Here is a 26581-nt window from a genome sequence, read left to right as displayed (position 1 = left end):
CCCATTCCTGCAGCCTCTCCAGGTCCCCCTGAAAGCCAGCTCTTCCCTCCAGTGTAGAGTGGTTCACAACATTTGGCATCATTGGTAAACTTCATGAGAGAGAGCTTAGTCTCCTTCTTCAGGTCACTGACAAGTCTGTTGAACAGGAAATGACCCAGGACAAAACAGCCTTTCCACAGAGTAAGCCCCTTAACCACTTCCATCTGCTCCCAGTCATGCCAACAACTTCTAATCTATTGAGTTTTATAGATTTTTATATATATATAGAATTTTGTTTATGCTTCTTTCATTGTATTACAGAATCACAGAATGGTTTAGGTTGAAAGGGACATTAAAGATGCTCTAGTCCAACCACCCTGCCAAGGTGTAGGTCTGGTTCCTCTAGACCAGGTTGCTCAGGCCCCAATCTAGCCTGGCCTTGAACCATTCCAGGGATGGGGGATCCACAACTACTCTCAACAACCTCAGTGCCTCACTACCCTCACAGTGAAGAAGTTCTTCCTAATGTTGTATTACTCAAATTGTATTCACTGGAACGTTTAGGACCTCTGCTATTCTTTGCAACACAAACTGTTCACTCATCTGCCAGATGTAAGGAACACCCAAGTTGCCCAGAAAAAATACAACAGTCAGGAGAAATCACTGTATTCAGAACCATGCTTTATGTAATATTTACATCATACAGTAATTTTGGAGAACTTTGCCACTATTTAAAACTGCAGCTTATTAGATGCAATATTTGCTGTATTAAAAAAAAAAAAAATCCAGCTAATGAACCTCAACTTGTATAAGCTAGCATATAAATAAGGAAATTGCAATAGCACAGTAGAGTTGTCTTAATGTCACAAGAAGCTGTAGAGCAATTACTCTGGTACATAACTACCTCTTGAAAAATCTTAAGAATGGTAATCTGATTATGTTACCATTGTAAAAATTATATTTCTCAGATTCTAAGTATAGTTTTGCAATTTCCTAATAATAAAGGAAGTAGGCGTATTGCTAACTAGGCTGACAATTCAAGTAGTCACGAGTATCCATGCTTCATTGACCACTGACAATCACTAAGACATCAAATGATGATCTAGAATTCCCTCCTTCCTACTCAATGCCCCCAGAGTAAAATACAAAAGCATATTTTATATGTAGCTTAAATTTTCATAATTTGCAAACAGAAAATTTTACTTGAGCAACATCCCGAAAAGTTGTCATATTTTATTTTTGCCTCATTTTAAAAAGTTGGGTACAAGGATCTTAGGCAAATACATTATGATGACAGAAGAACGCTATTTCTTTGGAAGACTCATAACTACATTGTATGTATACCAATGCAACAATGAGAATAAACTCAATAAAATGCAAAAACTGGAGACATTTGGGTGGTGTGTATTGGTTGTTTTTTTTTTAAAAATTGATTCCTATTTATGCACTTAATTAAATTAAGACCTCTAATTTACTTTGGCATTATTTCTGATATCTTAATCTGATTTGGAAAATTTAGTAAACAAAAAAAAAAAAATCAAGAAAAGTATTCTTTTCTAAAAGCATGCCCCAGTACAGATGCAAAATTCCACACAGGATCCAGAAAAGCTCTGTGTGTGTGTATAAACACGTGTGTGTTTATACATACCTGTACATACAACCTATTAATTGAGAGCAATTGCTGGAATGGCAAAGTTCAGAAGTGCCAAGATTGTGCTGGTGATGATCTAAATTCATTAATATGGCTTTGCAATCTACACACAAAAACCTGTTGCTTATGACCCACGGAAAACATTCGTTTTGTCATAATTCAATTAAAAATTTAGAAAAGTTTAGCTGACCACTTAGTGCCAGTCTACTGTGCTGCTTGCCAAAGTCAGACTAGCATACAGATGCTCATAGAAGAGTCAGAATTAAAGGAAAAAACCTAAGGACCAACCAGTAGGAAGTGAGTCTCCCAAGAAGTCACTACCTCAGCTGGTGAATTTCTTCAAGTTGTTTTGGCATCGTTTCAGTTTGAAGCTGACCTGAGCTCAGTACTCAGACCCAGGAATCTCGCAGGCTTTATGAGCCTTATATTTTGCAGCAAGGCACAGCTGCAGCAAGAAACAGAGGAAGTGCAGTCACCTCCTCAGCCCAGCTTCCGTCACCAGTCTCACCTGAATAGCAGGTCAGATATTGTGATTTTCACACCCAGGCTGATGAGGTACCCTACAACCACAGATTGCAGATCAGGCTTTTTAGGGAACTGAAGACACCAGACACCCAATCTGTTGGTTTAAGGAGGAGAAAGGTGTTGAACTGAGCAAAGACCTTGCAGTAAGAAAGTTATTTTACACCGATACAGAAGCAAAAATCCAAGCACACAGGACAATAAACTGCCTTTAAAATTACCTAGAAGATCAGGCAAAGGTTTTGTGAACTGTGTCTAAATTTAATCCCAGTCCCATCCTAAATCAGGAAAAATTGCAAGTGGCACTCATGCAAAGGCAGATAAGCAGATTCCACTGGGTGTTTCTGTAGACCTATCTCTAACTCTGCTATATGAAAGGTAAAGAATGAAATATTGGGTAAAACTTCCACAGACTAAGAGCAAAAACCAGGCAGAGAAGCAAGTCCCGCTTCATTAAATAAACTGGGAATCACCCACAGCAATGCCATATAAATGCACTCAGTCCTGCTTGACTTCTGAAGCTGTGGAGGATATCTGGGACTGGTTATCATCCAAGTAGAAAAACACCTGGGAATTCCCTAGCTAAGAAGTTACAGATTAACATTTTCTGAACATTAAAGCAACACATGAAAAATGAGTCTGCTTGTACTACAGATGGACAGAAATTGCACCAGAATAAATCAACCTCTGAGCACTTTTCTTACACAAAAACACCCATTTGACAAGTAAAGAAAATAGTCTCAAGAGGCTGAATATTTTTAAGATTAAATTACCAGGCTATGTTTTAAAGAATAGTAGCATCCTGCTCTTCCTAGCTCAGTTGAGCATCAATCCAGGTGCTGTTTTGCAAGGCAGTATCCAAAGACATTCCTCAGCCTGCCATGTTGACTATCAGCAACAACAAATCGAGCAGCACTTCCATGATTTGCCTTTTCCTGTCCTGTATTCATCCTTCTAAACATCACTTAGTAGGTAAAGCAAGCTATGCAGGTGAACAGACAAGAAAAAATATGCTATCGTATGTGTGATGCTCTCACAACTTCTCCTCATTAGCTTCCTTCATTTTACAACATTTTCCAGAGACAGGATGAGCCAGTTAATCTGCTGAATTTTTTAATTTGTTAATTTATCATATTTGTTAAGCAGTCAACAGTCTGCTCTGAAGAAAAAAAAAAGGGAGAAAGAAGAATCAGAATTTGTTTTTATTTTATTTTGTTAAGGACAATCTCATAACTGAAAGGCAGAAAAAAGTGTTTTGTCCAAAATAATCAGATATAAATAATTATATCAGGAAGGAAATTATCAAAAATAGAATCTCACAGAAAAAACAAACCCTCTACTTCATACAAAGACATGGGAAGATCATTTTTAAGAACAGAACAAGAAGTCATCTTTAATGTATTTGTTTTAACTGATACTTCAGAACAGCTCTCTGCAACACATTTTACTCAGGAAAAACAAGGTAGCTACATGAAAGCAACAGCTAGCCAGTTCAAAATCATTAAGCAGAATGTTTTCACCACCTACCATTCACATCAATTTTGATTTTGCACAATGATTCGTATCACTTACAGATTCCACTTCAGAAAATTAGGATCACCACCATATCACTTATCTCCTCCTAACATGAAAACTGTAATGGTGCTATTTTTTGCCAATACAGACTGATACACCAGTGAAAAGAATGACTAACCCTAAATATGCATTAATTGATGGCTACTCCTTTAACAATAACCAGTTAAAGCTACTGCATAGGAATACACTATTTTAATTCAAGATTCAAGCATTAGAGCACTAGTTATATGATGCAACTGTAGTACTTGTATAGCGTATGCCATTCCTAGACAGGTTTCTCCCAGCAGTCTTTTTGCTTTACCCAGTGAAATTCTGCCGTAAGTCTTGCCAATCTAATTTCAACAAAGTCCCTAAATTACTTAGAATTTTTATTCTCTTTTAGGGTCAACTTAAAATTTTTCATGTCCCTTTAATGGAAGTAAAGGAATTGTAACAAAGCGTAAGGAACCTGATTAAAAAAATTGTACTTTTTCTTCCTTTCAAGGAAAAATCTACATAATCTGAACATCCACCACTGGATGAACTACAAATGCATGTTCTGGTAAATCAATAATTAAAGCATCCAACCTCATAGCAACTGCTCTTAGCCACTTACCTCTGGCTAAATAACCTAGAAAAAGGAGTATCTAAATTTTATATTTGTAGCATTTCAGTAAGCTGTTTGTTGTACCTCTAATGATAGAGTTTGAATGGACACCAGGGGTTTTTCAGTCTTGCACTGAATGCACTAGACTGTCTGTGCTTTGGTGATTTAATTCAACTTAGTGGTAGCAATCTGCAGCAGCTAAGTGCCTCAGGTAGCACCTACCCTGAGCTGTCAATCAAAACTTGTTCCCTCTAAAGTCTGGGATCCATTACTTCAGGACTCCCCAAAGTCAGTACTAGATTTCTAGGAAGCTTTCTAAAGAGGGAGGTATGTATGCTCTGGGATATGAAGCCTAATGCAGAAATGTGAGCATTACTGAAGAACTAACCCAGGAAGTGTTCCTGGAGCCATGTGCAAAGCAGGTACTCCTGTTTGTTCCCTGCTGTATCAGTGCTACACCAGACTCACATGACTCAGCTAACCTAGAGAGGCAGCAGCCTGGAATATCCATCTAAACCATGCCACATGGACCTACCTTCTTCAATCCCACTGCCATGAAAACCCTTGCAAAAAACCCTATGTTTACCCCAACTGCTAGAGATTAAACATACTCTGTGACTTGAAGTAAAAGCATATTTAAATAATAACCTGACAAAAGAAGTAACCAAATCCAAGAATCCTCCTTCATAGCTCCAAGCCCCAAAAACACACCTAGTGGAAGCTGCTCTCTGTAGTCCCATCAGTAATTTTGTCCTGTGCTGTAGCTCTCAAATTGCGCCCATGAACAAACCCCACTATTTCACAAATGAACAGACTGAAGTGTAAGGTGGTGCTGAAAACTTGCCAAATGGGGTCTGTCATATTTCCTGTGACTCAATGCACTGTCAGAGATTTTATGGTGGCCCTAAAGATAGGGTTGTTTCTTCATTAGTAAAGAAACAACCCTTTATTAAAGACTGTTTTTAAATTTTTATTTCAAAAGATCCAAAATACAACAGAAGAAAAATAAGGTACTTCTCAAAAAACCAGTGAAAAAAACTTTCTCACGCTTGTAAGGGATTATAATTCAGTAAGAATACACTAAAATTGGGACAGAATCATAGAACATCTTGATTTGGAAGGAACCCCTAAGGATCATCACTCCAACTCCCTGCTCCTTGCAGGGGCATAACTGCATGTAACTTTACATAACTGTAAAAGATTTCAGTTTGCTTTTAAATAATCTTAACATTTTAATTATGACAATAAATATGAACAATCAGTGTTAAGAAACTGTGCAGAACAAGCAGACATGAAAGTTATTGCACAATGTATCTGCTGAATCTTCTATGAGGCCAAGGCTTCAGGTTTCAGTTTTTGGCACTGGATTCCAACACGTCTTTTGCTTCATTTATTTTTGTTGCTAAGTAAGGTGATCCACCTGAGAAGAGAAAGGCAAAAAGAATACTGTTTACTCATTAGTATTAAGTACCAAACTACCTCACTTGCAGCATCTCTTTATTACTCACTTTTATTAGCTCTTTCCTACACAGATCCTTTTGATACAAATGACATTGATAAGAAGTAAACTAATGGATAAGGAAACATGAGAAATGTAATTAAAACTGAAATCACTGTGGAATAACACAGAACAACTTGTCTCAGAGAGAAGACTGAAATCTGAAATCAGTTTATATCCTGTGATTTAGATCTGCATTGGGATGCTACTGCTAACCTATGCAAGGTCAGCTGTCCTGAACATTCACTCAAACCTAACAGCAATTACTTCCACCCATACTAAAACCTGAGAGATAAAAATTTAAAATAACTTTGACAAAGAATTACTGTGCAAGCATCTCCTGTGTGAGATGCCCAGAGTTACCAGCCAGAAACCATCACATTAAAGCTATCTAAACATGGTGCGCCTTCTAATTCCTAGTGCTGAACACTGCCATTGCTCTACACTCCATCTAACGACCTGGTTACAGTTCAGCAGCCTTTTTTTGTCTGGGTTTTTTGCACTCTCCCCTCGAGTGCCAACCATCTGCTCACAGTCACCAAATACAGCACTGCAAGGTCTCTATCAGTAACTTACCACTCACTATAATACACCCATATTTTTATGTGAAAATGTGATTCCAACAGTACTGTGCACTGCATAGTCTTTTCCAAAGCATTTGTTCAACCTTATTTTTTTCATTCACCATTTGCTTCATTCTATTAAACAGAAAAAACAATGGTAGAAGAAACATGCAGACCTAGTTGTAGACACATACAAATAAAAAGGTGAGGCTTGCTTAAAGACTTCTTTAGGTCATTGCTGCAGGAATCCAAATCAGTATAAAGTAATTTCACAGTGTAGTAGAACAACCAGGGAAAAAAAAACAAAATTAAGTTCTTTTTCATGGTTTGTTCTTGTTTGAGTGTTTTAGTTCTAATAAGTAAGCCACACTGGAGGAAAGTGAGGCAGGGCAAGGGATGCGTAATGAATTGGCTATTGAAAAAAGAATTTATATTTTCTTTTTTAAAATCAAGTAGCTTTGTAGCAAGGAATAGGATTACTACATTGCTTCTTTCACAGAGTAGATAAGAGGATCAAACAAACAGTAAAGACCAAAACCTGTATTTAACAATGTATCCCAAGTAATTTTTAAATGTGCATTGATTTTCTACATGTCTAGAATACAGCATCTTAAAGTAAATTCAAATCTGTTGGAAGTGTTTTCACTACATTTACATCCTTAAGTGCCATATTAATTTTGTAGCCCTCCAATGAGAGGAAATTCAATCTCATGATTCCCTAAGTGTTTGTTTATAATTAAGGTAAGTCCAAAAGGTTTTTCTCTGCCTTTTTTTTCTGTGAGGAAATGCTCTTTCATAAATTTGCAACTGATAGCTTAACAATGTATCAATATAAAAACACTTTAAAACTGAACTGTAAAGATTAATAAGCAACTATTTCAGTAGTACTTTGTGGGGATGTTTCTATGCAGATTTCTATGTCTTTCTTATTTATTTCTAATATTTCTCTCTCCAACAGTTTGGATCTCAGATCATATGTAACTTAAAATCTGCAATCACTGCTCTTTCTTCTATCAACTCCAGGTGGTAAAATATTATTTTAAAATTACATTATACCATTGAATATTATTTTTAAATGAACATCTGTGCTACCCACAGCCAGAAGTGATCTATACACAAGCAAACAAGACTCTCTGTGATGCCACATGTTCAAGATTACTCCAGGCCCTCAGTCTGCAGCTGAAAATATTAAGGTTTTTTTCTACAGCCATGCCAGAAGAGCTTCAGGGGCATTGAGAAGCACAAATCCCTACAACTGGTGCTACCACTGAGAAAACACTCTCTGTCTCACTATCACACAGGAGGGCTCACTACATCCATCCGAACCTACACTGTGCCCAGCTGCAGGGACATTAAAACTCTAAGAGTGTAGCATTAAAGTCTTTGTTAGGGTCGTTAGGATCTTCCTAACAGGTAGCATTTCTTCACATACACTCAATATCCACATGGAGAGTCACAATTCTCTCTGGCTCACGTGTCCACATACTGCTACAACAAACTTAGAACTTCATTATTAATAAAACTACCTAATAGGGACTCTGAGACTTTTGACCACTGTAATATATTAGAAATGAAGAAGACAATTTCCTTTCTAGGTCTGTGCAACTTATACATTAAAAAAGAGTAAAAAATGAAAGTTTGAAATCAAACGAGCAGGACAGCTTTTAAACTAAATTGAGGGATGAAGAGAGAAAAGCATCAACTAAACACTTCCCATGGCCAGTGGACACACTTTTTCCTTTTCTTAAAATGGGGTGCTGGTAGGGAGCCTGTAATTCTGTCAAAAAGATATAAAAACCCTCAGATTTCCCCTTTTGACTTCTGAAATACAGTGCAACTCTTCACCATCTGTTATTTTAAAGCAGAGACAGCAACGAACATATGGGCTTTCTTTCTCAACCAGCTGTAGTGTAGTTAAAGTTATAATAATAGTCTTTCTCTAAGATAAATTTACATTAAAAACCCGGCCAGTAAAGCAACAGTGCCCAGCTTTACATTATTTCCAAGTAAATTCCATAAAGTTTGAAATTCATCTATGATGTACTTAGTAACTGCAAAACATTTCCCCACTGAAAATTACTTTCATGCATGCAACTGGTCCATCACAGTTCAAAACAGGAATTTTAGTTTAATGTAAAATTTTTATAGCTTATTTTTCCTTACTTTTCAAGAAGCTTTTGCGAAGTGTGGAAAACTGGTCCCTGAGCTCATAGTCTTAACTGAAGCAGCACAAGTACAGAAAGAAACTTTAAATAAAAATGAGTAAAACCAGTTCATAAAGCTCAGTTTATCTGAGAGGACACACAGAAGCTCAAGTCAATAAACAACAAATGTTTGCACTTGATGTGGTTATTTACACAGTCAGAAAACTTAAAGGATCTCATTTAAGCCTCTTCCTTTCCAGTCCTAGTTAAGAAAAGTAAAATTACTTACCTTTATCAGGATGATTCAAAATCATGATTTTCCTATGCGCTGTTCTGATTTTGTCCTTGCCAGCAGACGGACTGCAAAAAGAAATTGAAGCGCTTACAAGAAATGCCACAGAGCACTCAGGCTAAAAATTAACAGTTTATGCTGGCTTCAAAAATAATTGAAACTTGAGATTTTCACCATCTTGTGGACAAACATAAAACTGCATCTTTGAGGAAGCAACAACAACAAAGGCATGTAAGGCAAAGAGAATGACATTTTTCAAAAGCTTGTATATATGACACATACAAGTATCTTTCAGATTTTTGTAGAATGTAATATATCCACTCATTTCAAATAAAAAATTTGAGGAGGGAAAGAATAGGATAGCCCCAGCAGTTCTAGGGTATATCTGGTTAGTTATTCTAGCATTAAATGCAGAAAACACAATTTTTTCTCCAAGAAAATAAATATCTTTATGACCAGTGACAAAACAACAAATATTTAATATTATCACATTTTGTTCTACTGTAAATATTTTTATAGCAGCCATAAATATTTTTTCTTTCTGCTGAGGCCTGAAAATAATGCGTGTATGTGTTAGTTTTGAAAAGCTGCTCAACATGTTATATTCAGGAACACATTGATTTACAGGTGCTACCTACATAATATTGTTTACTTGAATGACATACATAAAATATGTATTTGGCCTAAATTAAATACAAAATATGTACCTTACCATACTTATGGATGCAGTATGTCAACACAGTAAAACTCTTGTACGCAAAAGGACATTTTGAATGGTTCAGTTTTTTATAATTTGTTAGTATGCAGAAACGAATCAGTGTTTTCCACTTCAGGTGACTTCTTAATCAGTGATGATTCAATTAATTAATCTTTCTGTAGATACAGCTTGAATGCAAGGTATCAGCCCAACTAAATTACTGAGGTAAACAACCTCTCTAATTATTATTCTGTCACAGTGAAATTAGGGTATGTTGCAAAAATAGTTCACAGAACTGCATAAGAAAAGAATACTTCAATTGAACAGAAAGTAACCTAGAAAGTAAGAAACAGAGGGTGAAAGGTCTTGGATTATATAGATACAAAACCAAAATGATTTATCACACAACTACAAATATATATATATATAACAATCATCTATATTTTGATTTTTAAAGCTGTTTTTAATACTAAAAAGGAAAACTGTTATACCAAATTTAGAATGTCAGATGGCCAAACCTTAGCTGAGGAAAAGTGGCAATTGTGTATTACAGAAGATCATGCAGGTCTGCTCATGGAAGCAACTGTGAAAACAGGGGTTTACTTCAAATTTACTATGAGATATTGTTTATCCCACAATGGGCTCTAAAGATTCTTTATCACTAGGAAAAAAATTATGTATTGCTAAAACCACATTTTCCTTGACTTGTAATCTGACTCACACCAACATCATGCTGCCTTCTAACATCGCCCACTGGCCAAGGAGTCTATCACTGTGGTGGGAACAGCTGACACATGCTGGAGGGCAGGGCTGACATTCAGAGGCAACGCAATAGACTGCAGGAAGGGGCTGACGGGAACCCTTCACAAAATTCCACAAGGATGGGTGCAGAGCCTGGTACTTGGGATGAAGTCTCCCTTGCAATGCTAGAGGCTGGGAGATGCCTGGGTGGCTCTGCTGAAGGGACCCAGAGCACAGCAAGAACAAGTCTCCACTGCAGTATGTTACCATGCCTTCAATCCAAACAAAAGTCACATTTTTTCTGAGCACGTTATTGTTTGCTTTTTAGTTTAAGCAGAGTACTAGAATAATTTCTAAGCCATTAGAAGTCTTTTACAAAAAAAGTTATGGTTTTGGCAAGAGTATTCCACATTCTTGCAACATGCATCTGCTTAATTCAATACTTGTTGAAATAAAAACATATTGATGCAACACACCTACCTTACACCTAAAATAAGACTTGCTTCTCGCCTACTCATTTTCTGTTCAAATCCTCCTTTATAGTATGATGAAAGACTCTAAAAAGAAGAAAGGAAAAAAAAAGCAATAATTAGTTCATGTACAAGGTGCCAGGAACTAAACTGCAGTTATATGACCTCATTCACAGCATTAGATTAATCTATAATTTATTTCGAGAGCATGGAATGACTGGAAATCAGATAATATGAAAGGACTTCTCCTGAGTGATAACACATACAAAAAACAACTTAAAAAAACCTACCTATATTTTCACAATCTTCTACTGTTAATAAGAGATATTAATAGCTACAACCATTAAAATCCTGCCTTCAGGAAAAAAGTCCAGAATCAAAGTACATACAAGCACAGGATAGTACAGTGCATGCGCTGGGGAGGGCATGGGAGGGAAAGGAGGATAATTGTTGAAACCATCATTGGTATCACCACAATGATAAATGCCGGAAGTGACAATACTTTGGCATCCATGGATGTTAGGGACAATCACTCCAGATATTTCTACCCAACAAGTTGATAAAAAACCCCAGCAGAAATAATATCAGTTTTGATGTAAAGGAATGTTACTTCAAAAAAGTGGATAATGAGTTCTTTGAAGGAATCCTGAGAAAGAAACAAGAAAAAAAAAAAAAAAGAAAAATAATAAACAAGAAAAACAAACAGAAGGAAAGAAGAAAAAAATGAAGGCTTAGAATCAAGCCACAACCTCTATTTCAGTAAACCACGGAGTAGAAGAACACTGGAAAATACTGAAGCATATAGGGAAATCCTAAGCCTTTACATCCTTCCTTCAAAACCAATGGCTGACAACTACTAGACACAGGATTTGGGGTGAATTTTTTTAAACTCATTGTCATATGAAACTTCATCCACTCTTTAAAGAAGGGAAGAAAAAACAGTGGGAAAAGAACATTAAAAAGGAGATGGAGATGAGAGCAGATCATTACAGTTATTGTCGTAGAGAATGGGTTGAAAGTATATTTGTCAACCATAAATCTATTTGAAATTACAAAAAAAAAAACAAACCTATGAAACCAACACTGATGGTTAGTGGTATTCACAATGTGAATGTTTCTTTAAGTCCCAGAGGTAGCAGATGTAGCTCCAAGCCTTGGGAAATTGGCACACAGAAATAACTCAACATGACCAAAGTCTTTTCCTCAATGCAAAACCTATCAACTGGGGGAAAATAAGCTTCTTTTGTTGCTATCAAAGAGAAGTCTGGCCTGAGAGCTGAGACTATTTTTAAGTATTCCCTTTACCCCCAAGTAAAATGTGCCTGGCCCTTGAAAAAACACTCTTCTCACTAAATAAAGCCATTCATATTCAGTGAGAATTTTGCCTTATGTCTACACAAGCTCTCTTATATAATTTCAAAACCATTATATAGCATTTAAAGGGCTCTGTCTATGATATTTAAGCAAAGCCTTTAAGCTTAGAGAGATACTCACCCAAAAGCATGGTTCAGAAATACTTCACCTATTGCTACCATAAAGTCACATGCAACCACAGAAGAGATTTTTTTAATGTGATGTTATGGTCCAAAATGAATTTTATCTTACATCTTCCCATCCCAAATGTCCATGAACAAAGTAACCACTACTGTAACACTACTGGTATCAAAGCTGAAAGAACTGTGGACATGCCATGCCAGCAATGAGAATCTGTGGAGGAGCCACTTCTGTAACTACAGGGTAACACAAACCAGGTCTGGAATAGTGCACATGGACATGACAGGTTAGAGGGTGCAACACTAAGGGAACACACAGGGCTTCTCTGGTTCTCTGAAGGGAAATGTCAATAATTTAATGGCCAACAGGTAACACCCTTGAAGAGCAGAGAAATTTGCAACAATGCCAACAATTACTACAAGCAAAAGAGAAAAGCAGACTTTAATGTTCTCTGAAAGTTTTTCCAGAAACATTTGCTCCCAAAGCAGTCTAGGTGCAGATGGCTTCCTGAATTCTTCTCTGCTCTTCAACTTTGACATACAACTCTAATGCAGAACACTAGCTTGCTATTTGAATTTAACACAGCTTGTCTCTGTTCTTGGTAGATTTCATCTAAAACACTGTTTAAAATGAGAGACCGGGGAGGGATAGCTCCAAGTTTACATTCAGAAATATTTTTTCATGTTTTTAAAGCCTACTTCCTTGACACTGTTCTAACCTTAGGAAGCCTCAGTTCACCTCCAAGAGGAATGAAAAAAGAAATTCGGTAGCCTGTGTCCTTTCACACACAAACAGTTTGTTGAATTGGTCTCCACAAAAAAATATTTTCTTCTCATGAGTCAAGGATGTAGAAACAATAATCTATTTTCAAATTAAGATCTCCATCCTAAGCAGAATTTAAAGCAAAAGGAAATGACACATAAAAGCATTTTTCCTGTTGGTTAGAAAAAAAGAGCAAAAAGCACTGAGACTTCATTTTAGGCAACATGTAGGGAAATTTCTAGTCCCCTAATGAAAGCACTTTTGCATGCTACTCATACTAAAATATTTTTTCCTAGTTGTAAATTCTAAGTAATGGCTGGAAAGATATTTTTCTGTTATAAGAACTCCTTGATGAGCAGGCAGTTCTACACATTTGATTATTTATTAGCTCCAGAGATGGCAAAGTAAATTTTGTACTGGAAAAATAATTGAAATGAGCTTTTCATTCCTTTGTACTAACTGGGGGAAGGGGAAGAGGTATAATTTAATTTACTTTAATTCCTTGCACACTATTACTGTTTAGCAATTTATGTAAGTCCTCCTTTTTGGAGGACTAAATGTTATTAATAGGTTTGGGGCATAGGGAAAGACAGAAAATGGCTGCACTTGCTTTGCAAACTATTGCAAATCTATTCAATCTTGCAAATCTTCACAAAAGGAACCAGGTAAGAAAATCCAATGCATAAGGACCATGACATCTTCAAGACACTTTTTCTTTCATAGTACAGAGAAAGCATAATCACTGTTTCCATACCAGTTTAAAGAGTGAAAACACCAAAACTGAGACTATAAACTACATTACACGGAGTAGTGAATTTTTCTGAAAACTGTATGTTGCTGTTCCAGGACCAATACAGTCCTCCACCAAAAAGGGAACAAACATCAGAAGAAAAAAAAAAAAAAAAAAACAAACAAAAACCCAAACTATAACCATAAACTATTAGAAGCTGTGATATAATACACAATTTTGCTAATACCACTTTAACTTCCTTAACTTTAGTTAGAAAAGAAATCTTATAAAATGGACTGCATTATTCTCTGGAAACTTTGTTTTCAATTAAGGACAAGAGAGATGGTTGTTACCCTCACCTCTCAATTCAGAATTCCACGAGTCTGAGCAGAATCAGGGAATAAGGGAAATACAGTGAGAAAACCTAATGATGTGCTACAGAAGATATAATTTTCTTATGGAACACAGAGTTTCATGACTGTGACATTTGAGTATTTTGGTAGTTCATTTGGCCTATAACTTCTGTTTCTGTCCTCAGTATCTTCTATCTGTCTGTCTTTCAATCCTCAATGTCATTGATGCCACAAAGAAAGCTAATGAATGCTACTGAAATACTTGCTTCTTTATTTCAAACATTAAGGAAATATTCATAGTATAACTAATGACATTAATTCTGAGGAAGAAAAGCCAAATGACTACTTAGAGCCATACACCTTCTAGTGGCAACACTCTTCTCACTACACACAGAAACAGAAGTGTCACTGACACCAGTGACAGAACTCCTGAAAACTACTAAACTACTAGAAAACCATTTCTGTGGGAGCAAGCATAGAGTCTATCACAGCCAACCACAGTGCCACAGGTGACAGAGAATCAGCCCCTGCTGAAGGAACCTTCTCCTGACTCAGTTTCCTGATAAATCGTACTCAGAAAACCCTGCATCCGTCCTGCCAGCTCTAAGACATTCCAGAAAATCTTTTTGGCCATTAGGGACTCAGAATTGTTTGCATTTTGAAAACTAATGGGCGCTTTTGATTGTTTTTGTCATTTTGTATTGATTCAGTCTATCCTCCAGAGAAGCTTTCTTTGTAATATCCAAACGGGGAGTTGCGGGGATCCTGGGAGGCATTCCCTGGGTTGGGGAGACATGCCATAGAGAAGAAATGACAATGCTTCCTCAGGTGTCTTTCTCAACTGTAAGAAAGATGGTAGAAAACTTCAAAACTGAATTACAGAAGCATTTACAAATACATATTCTTAAATATGAAGTAACTGTCTTAAATGAGACGTAAAAATTCAGAATAAAACTTTTACTTGCCTCTGCTTACTATTACTGGCTAAAAGATGAGTGCAGTTGTTGACTGTACACGTTATCTATTTACATAAGTAAACAGGAAGTGTAAAATCCTCAAGATACAGCAAGCAGCATTTTGAATGATCACTTCATAATTGCTCAGCTTGACCTTCCCCAAGTCATTTATTAGTGAGCAGACAGAAAGAATAAACAGCATCTGTAGTACCTTGTGTGATTGGGAGGGACCAACATCAGCTGTGATTTCTACTGCAAACAGAGCAGGACTCATTGTAAATGGAGGAGGAAGAGTGGGGGATTACAGCAGGAGGTAGCTAGCTTTTTAACAGTCAGCTGTTCACAGACTCTCAAGAAAAAGAAGACCACGAGGGACTAAGTTTCATTCTAGAAAGCTAGAATAAGCACTGAAAATTATAGTGACCAAGTTAGGTGCCTTCACCATAGAAACCCAGCAAATTAACACTGAGCCCAGACATTGAAGGTCACGAGATGTTTTTTTTCAGTAAGCAGGTAGGTACTGCTAGGTAACCTTTGTCACAGTGTGAAGGACAATAAGCTGCCAAGAAACCTGATTAAAGTGCTAATTCACAAATTATACTCAGCAGCTTCATATTCCACAAAGTCATGTAAAACTACTAAACTAAGCAGTCTGGAGAACAAGCACTTATATAGGGCCTTTGCATTTAATCTTTTCTCTATTGTTTCAAAGAAAATAATCCATTGCTAAGGAGAGAAGAAAAAAAAAATAAAACCACAACCTGGGAAAGCAGTAGCTGTAGAGTAGTTAAAATTAAATAATCTTGGCTAAGAATTATACAAGGATATTCAATTTGGACCATGGTTGTAGAAGAAAAGTATTATCACTATCCTCACACAAATATAAAGCCAGCAAATATACATAGTAAATGGCAAACAGGAAGAGTTTTTACTGTCTCCAGCAGATCTCATCTTACACTGAAAACTTGTACTTTCAAGCTCAGAAATAGAATAGCAGAAGAGATACCCTACTGGAAATCAAGACACAATTCTGGGCAGAAAGGCAGGATGTGAAAGCAGACAGAGGATACTGCTCCAGGGACTAGGAACACTTAGAATGCAGAAGCTCCTGGTTTGCTCTTTATGGTTGTTCTTGAATTCTGCAGGACTCAAAGTCACTGTGGTAAAAATGAGATAGGTCTGTAATGAGCTTGGCTCAGTCAGTATTGAGGGGTGCAGTTTCCTAGGAACAGACACCTCTCCATGCAGTAGCATGCCACATTTGAATGTGTTAAAGAGTCACTGCATGCTTTCTTATGTGAATGTATCTGAATTTAGATTCTCCAGCCTATATCTACAAATGGATAGAAAAAGAATGGCTGGAGTAAAACTGCTAGGGAGGGAGAGAGGAAGGGTGAAGACTGAAGCACTCCATACTCTGAAGCCACATGTACTGCTAGCTACATCTACCAAGTCTGCAAGTCAGCCTGTATCTGTATCATGTGAAAGCAATTTAATTCACAGTACCTAAAGTCCCCTCTGTTGTTTTGGCAGGCAATATGGGAATATCTCAAAAGGTTTTTTTTGAAATAGGAAAAAAAAATGGAGAGTGGTCTCACAACAGCAATGCAATAAGAGCGACAGAGAGCAAAGAAAAGTTTTCCAGGAGCACTGTTTCTGGCTGAAACACATAGCAAGCAAACACAAATGTGGACCAGCCCCAAGAGGACAGTTGACTCTCCTACCCAGGAAGCTTGCCTTGATCAAGCTTGCACCTTCAGCACAGGAACACCAAGCACAGACGGCAGATGAATTTGGACCACAGTGTCTGTCTAGACAGGCTCTGTGCTCCAATTGGCCTAACATTAATAGGAACAATACCGCGTTTTTTAAAAATCTACCTTTAGTATATTTTTCAGGAAATAATAATCTGCAACTACTCCCTGAACATGCTCACCCATCAGCATCATGAAGGGAATAGCATTCTTTTGCTGTGGGTAACTGTACACAGACTCTGAAGGAACACACTGCTACAAGCAGACGTCTATCTCACTGGGAATCACTTTAAACAAACAGGAATAGAACACATGTATTTATTTACCAGAGGAAAACATAGCTACTGAAGCAGTAAGTAAACGCTCTCAAATATTCCCTGCATATGTATCCCACACAATACTCTAGTTCTTGATTTTTTTTACCTTATTATTGTATTTTTTAACCAGTAGAGCAAAACCAAAGAAAAAAATCTGGTTAAAAGTTCAATTAGCTGGGGAAAAAGAAAACGACAACTTGTATGTTAACCAGCACACAAGCTCTCCCATCTCCGTGGCAACCCATCCTAGAAGTTCATCAATTTCTCTTCTTGATTTTTAACATTGTATCTAAAAGACTAAATTCTTTCACTTTTAACTGCTGGAAATGAAACTGCATGTCATCGCTTTGCAATATTTCAGAATTAGTGACTTTCTCACAGTGTACTCGAACAATTTATCTTTACACTTACTAGTAAAGGGTTCCAAAACAAAGAACATCAGTAGAAAAAACTGCAACTGTTTATCAAACTCATAAACATCTTCTGATACAGCTTTATCCATAGGGATTTAAAATATAGAAGACAACATGCCAGAACTTACACAGCAGGGAGCAGCCCTACCCCAGGAAAAAAATTATCCCTGGCACTTTACTGTATTTAACAAAAAATGTCTCCTTTCTGAGCACTTGAAATACAAAATCATAAATTTAGCATAAAGTAGTATTTAAACTTACAGAAGTTGACATCCTCTTTGCTGCTTCTGTAATTGCCTGCTCCAATGGTTTCCAAGCACGGAAAGCGTAACGACCTAAAAAAGATGGAGATTTAATCAAATATTCACTAAAATCCACAAAAACACCCCACAAACAAGCTCCAAGTTATGTTCATCAGTTTACAGTGGAAAGAATTTTGTTTTAAAAAAAACACAAACTATTGGGAAAGGGAGAAGTATTTTAGTATCTAAAAACCTAGTCATGGACTGCAAAGACCCATTGTGTGTACTCACTATTTAACTCACTAAATAAACAGATTTAAATACATCTCAATATGATAAATTAAGATACCTGCCTTGTGAACTTTAAGAAAAAGGGTGGTTTGAAACATTAGCTTTGGGTATACATTATTTATTAAATACTCTTCAAAGGTTATGTCTTCAAAAAAAGAAATCCATGTACTACACATTTCTTGCTGTGATGGTGTATGCTTAATTACACACCTTGTAAATACTGCATTTTTAATTTCATTAGAAAAAGACAATCTTCTGGGATTCAGAGCCATTCAACTCCCCACTAGCACTGAGTGTCTACAGCCAGGAAAGACTAGAGGGATTCTTGTAAGGCTGTGTTCCCAGAAGAACAAAGCAGGTCTATCAACACCAGAATCAAGATTTATGCCATGTTACTGGAGGATTTTCCATGTACATCCTATCTCCCCAGATATTGTTTTAACTATTCTTTAGCAATGTAACTTAATATTACACACAATGGAAAAACTATTTATAAAATGTGGCTCTGCTTCATTCAAATAGCATCTCGCATTCATTCTTACAACACATATCATGTCTAAGTTCTAGCGATCTAAGCCTGTGCCTATGGTAACACAGAAGTCAATACCACATTAGAGGATCTCTGTTGAAATGTGATGTACCATTACCTAACCCTCTTCCTAATGCTTTCTGTTAACCATTATTTAATGTTAAACTCATGCCTTGTCTTCAAACTAGAACATATTTCTCAGAATAACAAACAGTCTAGATGCAAAGAGTTCAGGTAATAAAAAACGTAGTATGAAAATAGTTAGTATGATAAATCACTAGTCACTAAAACCTTTTATTTTACTCTTTTCAATTTGCTGAGCATCACCTTCACATCAGAGCATCTTGTTGCACTCTTCTATACTAAAGGGCCTCTACATTGCAATATGTTATTAAGTAAATAAACTTTCACCTTTCATTTTGCAGACAAAAAGCAGATGGAGCATTTTAGCTGCTGTCCATGAGATTACATTCTCCTGCCTTCTCCAAATATTTTAAAAAGAATTTTGGGAATTTATGACTTTGAAGAAACATGAACTATAGGTGAACACAATTTTCCATAGTACTCTCAAGCAACCTTTCCACTTTCCACTATTTATATTAATAAAAGCTTCATTAACCCTTTTGGAAGCTGCAGCTCACAAAGTGAGACTTCCTTTACCTTACCTGCAAATGCAACAGTTGCAACACCAAGTCCGAGTGCTATCATAGTCCTGGCCTAAAGCAGAGAAACAGGAATCAGAATAATATGTGAATTCTAATTTGATATATACTCACCGTTTCCTTTAACAAGGAGTATTTCTGATGTCTGATGTGGACATTTCATTTATAACTTAAGAAAGCGATGAAAGTAAGTTCTGTATTCCATAGGCTACATTAGATTTTATAATTCAGTCCCATTAACCCACACCAATGCATCAGGTTTAACTTGAACTACCCACTAGCAAATCAGTGAACACACACTGACATCAGCTCAAGGTATGCACTGATAAAAACACAAGGCACATAACTATACAGGATTACTCGAAATTACTTGTGCAGACTAGTTCAACACAGTACATAACAAAGTATCAGTTTACTACAAAAACATGAAGAACTAACTCAAAACTCCCATATCAGGTGTACGTATTTTCCTACACAGCACTTGAAAAAGTCAGGCTCCTCAAGAAGAATAAGAAGTATTCCTGTGTTGATCAAGAAGCTGATAAAAAGTATGAAGTAAACCTTGATGAAAGGACTGCCTTCTCACAACTAACGTGAGAATTCAGCAAGGGTAACAAGCTCTCCACTTCTGAAAAGCCTCCATGCAATCTTTGAAACAAAGGAAATAGTAATCTGTGGTATTACCTGTCTTATCATATGACAGTTCAATAATACCTTGAATTTCCCCTCGGGAAACCTGAGAAATCAGATTAGGTCTATCTTGAATTCAAAACATAATGACAGTGAAAATGCTTTTATCACCAGACTGTCTCCTCTATATATGACTTACTTCCACAATTATCCCATAACTGGTTTATACATTTTATACAAGCAATTCTGACAAAAGGACTTAAAGCTCCAACTTCAATGTGAATGCCACAGTAACAGGATCTGGAACCCAGATGCCTTTACCATTACGATTTCCGGGGCTAAAATACTTTGTTTTCGATTGTACCCAACCTCATTTCTAGACTGTGGGAGCAGGGGAAGAGTTCAGAAATACTGTTTTCAAAGCCTTCCTAGAGCTGGCTTAGTAGGACCTAGATGATGGGTTGGCAACTTGCCCAGAAACAGGCAGCTGTACAAGATGCAGGCGCGGCCCTCATGCCCAGTGGCTCCTACAGCTTTGGCTCTGAAGGTGAGAGGCTGCGACTGCAGCACTGAGCTCAGGACAGAAGTCCCAGCCTCCTCTGAGGTCACCAGTAGAAGCAGCTGTATTCCTCTGGATCTAGCATCCGAATGCTGCAGATTTTAACTAAGCACCTACCTCCCCCCTACCTGAGGAGGAATTATTGCCTTAGATATTTGCCGGTATATTACATCTTAGTAATCTAACTCTTCCATTTCAGTGTAGTCTTCACTCTCAATATTAGCATTCATTTCTGAATGTAAAAATAATGTAGTAGCTTTATGTTCGTTGTTCCTTTCAGTTCCACAAAATTTCCTCTCATCTTTTTCTCGAGAAAAAGTTTAAGCATGTTATTTTAGATGGTAGATAACGTAAAATTGTGAAGCATACAGTTAATCTCCTCACTAAAATAATTTTCCTTTCTTCTCACAAATCAGTTTTCCCAGACTCTCAATATTCAAACATTCAAAAAAATTCCTTCACTTAGACACGAACCACAAACAGCCACCTTACTGGAAATATCCTAACCCTATAGGAATTCTATATTATTCTGTCTTGTGGTTTGCGACCATGGATTAATATTCAGGAGTTTCCTTGACTTATTCAGACTGACAGCAAGAATCTTTTACTAAGTGGTTACAGTCAATTAAGAGCTCAAGAATGTGTGAAATAGATCACACCAGCAAAAAAAAAATATTAACCTTTGATTGTCCAAATTAAGTTATATGTGCTTTGCCACCAAAAAGGTGGTTTAAGTCAGCAGTTTACAAGACATGCAGGCTTCAACAAGGCATTAGCAGCAGACACCTCATCACAGGCAAGACCAAGTACAGAGACCAGACTAATAAATAATACCAGGATTCTGTCAGTTCAGTGCAGAAGTAGCCTAAGTGTTTTTGCACAGTTATCTGGGAGAACAACGCAGAGACACCTGAAGGCCTTTGACAGAGTTGGCCATGTCCGCTGGAATGCGTTAGTCCAATCCTCAGTGGTGAGCACCAGCTGTCCAATCTCAGTGGAAAGCTACTGCTGCCAGGAGTACAGCAGGTAAAAACAAACCATGGCAGAAGCCCTTGAACAGGAGCAGGATGCAGGATCAAGGGGAAAATAAAGACAAGACAGAAAACTTGGTAGAAGTGGAACAAAACTCAAGCCAGAGAGGCATGAAAGACTGTCCACACATTTAAGTGAGGTACAGGCACCAGAAAATCTGAGAAATACTGGCTTATGGTAACTCGCCTTATTTGCATTATGAGCACGTTAGAGAAAAGTCACTTGCCACATATTAACAAAGAAGTGATAACTTGACACACCAAAGCATCTTGAATGTTTGTTAAGGTGTGAATGTGAATCCACATGTGATAAAAACAGAATTTGGATCAGTGTGAGATTGCAAGTTTGTCTTTTTCTTGACATGGACTGTCATAAAAGCAGTGGCTACTTCAAGTACTAACCAGTTCTTCAAGTCCAACCTGACTTCCTTTTCCATGCTCTCTCAACTCAGTTGAATATTTAAAAGAATCAGTCAAGGTTAGCCTGGTGCTTTGAAATGGAAAGTCCAAAGCTTTAATTAAATGCACTCCTTTCACGTCAATATTAAATGAAAGAAACTCGCTCTCTATGGAAGGCAGCAGTTCATTTACAGCATGCTAATACAACTATATTTTTGTCTCCTACTGCTTGAAATTGCATTTCATAAGGGATAAATAAATAAATACATACACACTGACTTTCAATTATGACAGAATTGACCTTCCCCCTCTCCAAAAATGCAGCTAAGAAACTTCCAAGATGTGGATTTTTAAATGAAATCATTATGTTAAGATCCAAGAGGGAAACTTAAAGAAATAAAATATTAAAAACTAACATCTGTCCCTTTCTTTATTCAATGAATCAGCTCCCAAAGGTTAGTCATCAACCCCATGCTATTCTGCTGATTTCAGTATTTTCATTTAACTATGTAATTCAGTCTTCAGTAACAAACCCTGCCAAAGGAAACTAATGAAAGTTATGCTAAATCTGTAAAACCTGAATTTTCTTAATCCTTTTCAGAAATTAGTATAAGAAAACATAAGCATTAGAAAGGCAACTGCAAGACCTGATTTACCTAAGCATTTGGCATACAAAAGAGCATAAAGCATATTAATTAACACACAATATGTTAGAAAGCAGAGAATTTCTGCCTATTCCTTTATTTAATTCTCCAGTAGCCTTAATTTTTTTAGCAGAAGAAGCAGGGTAAGATTATATTTTTGTAAATCTCCAATCCATGGTGCCCTTCTAACTTAAACATATTCAAAAATAAAATTACATATGGAGTTCTTAGCATTAGAGCTTCTTCTATGAAGTAGAAAAAAGTTAAATTTATAAACAAAAGGCAAATTTCAAATGCATAATTTTAAAACTTCAGCACAACACTCTTATATCTGACAATGGGCTGCAGATGCTAATGGTTTCCAAATGTTAAAACCTATCTGCCTGCATATGATTTGGATTTTATACCGGTTCTTCTACTACAACAAGTGGAACAACCCTGCTCAGTCCAACGAAAAATATTTTGCTCTCCTCACTACTGAATTTCACACACACAGCAGGAGTCCTACAGTCTTTCACCTCAGAAAACTACTGTGAGCAGAACAGAATAAAAAGCAGAGAGAAAACAATAATTCGTTTTCATGTGCTGAATGTCATTTTGCAATTAATCCATGCTTAATCATGGACCAGCAAAATAGGAAGTAGGTACCTACATTCAACTAAAAACACAAGTATAAGTTGCTTAGCTAAAAATTTTAAGATTTGGTTTGTTTGTTGTGGGTTTTTTTTTAGTTCTGTACACTGCTAAGTTGGATACAAAAGTATATTAACTAAGTGTAGAAAAATATTTCTGAAAATAGATATTCCCTTAAATAAAAATTCTTGACTGGAAATACAAATGATGGTTTGGTATGGAAGATAGAATAAAGCTTCTATTCCTCTGAAGAGCAGCTACAGCTTGTTGGAATACCACTCTAGAGCAAACCACCTTACTAACACTATATGGAGGCAAAACCATTGTGAAGTGGGATTATATTATAAACTCTACGCAACTGATTTGATTTTATAACCTAGTATTCTCCCTCTAGTCTTAACATTCCTATGAAATTTATTTTGTTTTCCAACAGTGAAGTAATTTCAGCTAGATGCTGTTCTCCATACTGACACGATTCTCAAGTCATTTTGTGTCCTTTACAGCAACCTTTCGGTTTGTAAATAAAGCTATGACTACAGTTCTGGATGGTTCTTCATAGGAAATTAAACCAAAGCAAGATTCACTCATAGAAGAATTACCATAAGGTATCCAAATCAATCTTCCTGAGCATGTACTAATTCACGAGGGCTCCTCTGGGTGATCTTTGACAACAGATTCCTCGTGCTTCCACCGCTGCTCTTCCACTGCTCCAAATGCTTTTGTAAAACAACTACAAGAGTAAATGTGACCATGACTTTCAGCTAATACCCTGGACTAAGGAATTAATTCCAATAGAAAACTGCAGACATCCAGATTTCCATCCTCTAAAGACCAACCTTGGCCTTCCGGACCTCAGTAAGAACGTGACAATACTCACAACAACAAAGCAAGCCATGCTAACTCCAAATGCAACTTTTATCCCACATGGGTAAGAAGGCCCAAACACTCAACAAAATTCTAGGAATTCCCTGCCAGCATTCCACAGGGAGAATGGCCATGACAATAAGGAGTTTCAGAGCCAGCTTCTTAAGATTACGCACTTGTTGTTAAATACACAGAAGACTCTTCTGTGGGAAAAAAAAGTCCTAGACTGTAGTAACAATGAATAAATAACTTGTAGAACTGTGATTTTTAAAACTGGGTTTAAAAAAAATAAATGCAGGCTCCTACAACAGTTTTTTTACAACTTGTTTTAAAAAAAGTAGAAATATTGTAGAGACAATTTCACACACACAATTAAGTTAGGCAAGACTTTTAAGCCATTTAAAAAATGTGAAAACTTCACCATCTGGGGCTTTAAGCCATGTGTTTTTTCCAATTCTCTTTCCAATGGGAGCTCACTGCTCCCTGAACTAGTCGAAGTGACAGGAATGAAGAAGTGGGATAAAGTTCCAGCATCCTTTCCTCTACAGCACAATACAGCACAGGAAACTCTGCCTCCACCCAGCCTTTCCCACATCACAAACTTCCAGATGAGAATTACTTTTCTGAAACAGAACTCTACAAAACCTTCAACACTCAAACCTGCCTGTGGTAGTAACATTTGCACACAGTGGGTGAAAATGTGTCAGGTATCACTTTTTCACAGCAGGAACAAAAATTTTGGTCTTGTTTGTGCGTGCTGGGGCTGAAGCATTCCCATGTACCCTGCTGTGAAATCCCAGCAGATAAGGGACTAATGTGTATGTTCCAAACACCCATTGGCTGTGGAGCCAGGCAAGGATTCTCAGTAGTGACAGAAAGAACTGCTGGGAATAACCAAGGATCATGGATATTAGCACATGGTGGGAAAGACAAGATGTGGCTGGAGAAGGGGTTCATGCGGAGGCAGGGCAGCGCTTTTCCTTGTTCCAGTTCCTGGGGGTAAACACAGCACAGGACAGTGCAAGGATGAGGCCAAGAAGTGGGCACAGACTGTGGGGGGGGGGGGGTTCAAGACTACCAAAGACCGCCCCCACCCCCAAGCCCTCCAGCCCGTTTCCAGAATTGCGCAGAAAGCGAGAATCCTGTCTTCTCGGCAGGGAAAACCTATCCATAAATAAGTATCCCCAGGCACCACCAGGATGCTGGACCGAGGCTGGAACCAGGACTGATGATCGCCTTTATTTTCTCTCTTTTTCTCTCCCTTTTCCTCTCTTTCTTTTTCTCTTTCTATTCTGCTTTACTCTCTTCCCTTTCACCCTGTACCCAAAACCCGCTGCCGTGTCCTTACACAGCAGGTCAGCGCCAACACTTCCACGCCAACCGCGTAACGCGCTACGAAACTTTCCGATCGTCGACCTTCCTCCAGGGGAGGAGCCTCTGTCTCCCCCCGGGCCCACGAGCACTTTCGGAGCCGGCTGCACCCTCCCCTCACGGGCGGGAGCCGCACCCGCGGCACCGGCCAAGGTCCCTCTGCCCCCCGCCCGGAGGGGAGCGCAGAACGCCCGGCCCCCGCCCGGCCCCCGCCCCGCTCACACACGTCGCCCCTCACGCGTGTGAAGGCTCGGGGTGCGAACGGGGCACGGCTGCCTCAGGGCCCCGCGGTGGGGGTCCCGCCATGCGCTCACCAGCCCCCGGTCCAGCTCGGCTTGGCCCTTGCCGGCGCCCGTAGGGGCCCGGGCGTACTCGGCGTAGCGCAGGCCCTCGGAGGAGGCCGCGGCGCCCTCCATGATGGCGCGGGCAGAGCGAACACTACGGGTCGGCCGGAGGGACAAACAGCGCGGCAGGACGAAGCGCCTCCCCGCGCGGCCAAGGCAGGCGCGCCGCAAGCCGGGAGAAGCGGGAAACGGAGCGATGGGGATATCAGCGCGGACAGCAGGGATAATCATCAGCCCATTAGCAAATAGGGTCAGCAGGGGGAAAAACAGTCGGGCCGCACGGAAATTATTTGTGCCCATCTTCAAAATACAGGATTCTTGAAAGGAGAGGACGGGGGTGATATATGTAAAGTGTGAAAAATGCATATTTTATGATTGGCTTTTCGCAAATGTTACAGTGAATATTTTATGTGTAGTGTTAGGAAGTTATGCTGTATTAATTCTCTTAGGTAGCTTGTTAAATGTAGTTTTAGGTTACAGCATCGCGTTAAAGTAGAAACTCTGCGATACAGGATTTGTTACAAGCTCAAGCAGGAAGATGAGATAATCAAGAAACTCTTCATACAGAGATGTCAGCAAAAGGGGCCCATAAAAAGTTCCTGCCTCCTTATCAGAAAAGACAGTCTTCCACCTTCTCTCAGTCTCCGTGGAACCACCAGGATTAAGGAGAAGTTGACAAAAACCAGAAAAGTTCTTAATGTGCAAGGAATTTATGCATCATGTATGAGATATATGAAGATGCAACAGGCTATTGCTTTTAAGGTTATTCCTTTGTTCACAAGGCATGCTTTTCATGACTTAGTGTCTGAGAACATCCAGACGTCTGTAATTCCTTGCTTTTTATTGTCTTGTAATTGTCCTAACTCTAAATTTTATTACTCTAAT

The 26581-nt window shown here is 38.1% G+C and overlaps 1 protein-coding gene across 4 annotated transcripts; it reads right to left on the bottom strand.

Moving 5' to 3' along the window:
• Positions 1–642: 642 nt before the first annotated feature.
• Positions 643–25803, bottom strand: DNAJC15 (DnaJ heat shock protein family (Hsp40) member C15). 4 transcript variants are annotated; one of them, XR_013339476.1, is made up of 7 exons: positions 25667–25803; positions 19225–19276; positions 17759–17832; positions 10729–10805; positions 8808–8878; positions 6388–6509; positions 643–5733 (listed from the first exon to the last, which is right to left on the bottom strand). XR_013339476.1 is itself a non-coding variant. In XM_021530833.2 (7 exons), exons 2-7 carry the CDS (start codon positions 23717–23719, stop codon positions 5663–5665), a joined length of 348 nt encoding a protein of 115 aa, XP_021386508.1. In that variant the 5' UTR covers positions 23720–23847; positions 25667–25771; the 3' UTR covers positions 643–5662. The 4 variants fall into 4 exon arrangements, 3 of the variants coding, with proteins under 3 accessions (XP_021386508.1, XP_021386507.1, XP_021386509.1); XM_021530833.2 differs by lacking the exon at positions 6388–6509 and adding an exon at positions 23717–23847 and having other exon boundaries at positions 25667–25771; XM_021530832.2 differs by lacking the exon at positions 6388–6509.
• Between the last annotated feature and the right edge of the window lie 778 nt (positions 25804–26581).

The sequence above is a fragment of the Lonchura striata genome, chromosome 2 (assembly GCF_046129695.1).
Source record: "Lonchura striata isolate bLonStr1 chromosome 2, bLonStr1.mat, whole genome shotgun sequence".
In the NCBI taxonomy this organism is placed as follows: Eukaryota; Metazoa; Chordata; class Aves; order Passeriformes; family Estrildidae; genus Lonchura; species Lonchura striata.
Note: the sequence above shows the minus strand (reverse complement) of the source record. Positions and strands in the feature narration are given on the sequence as shown.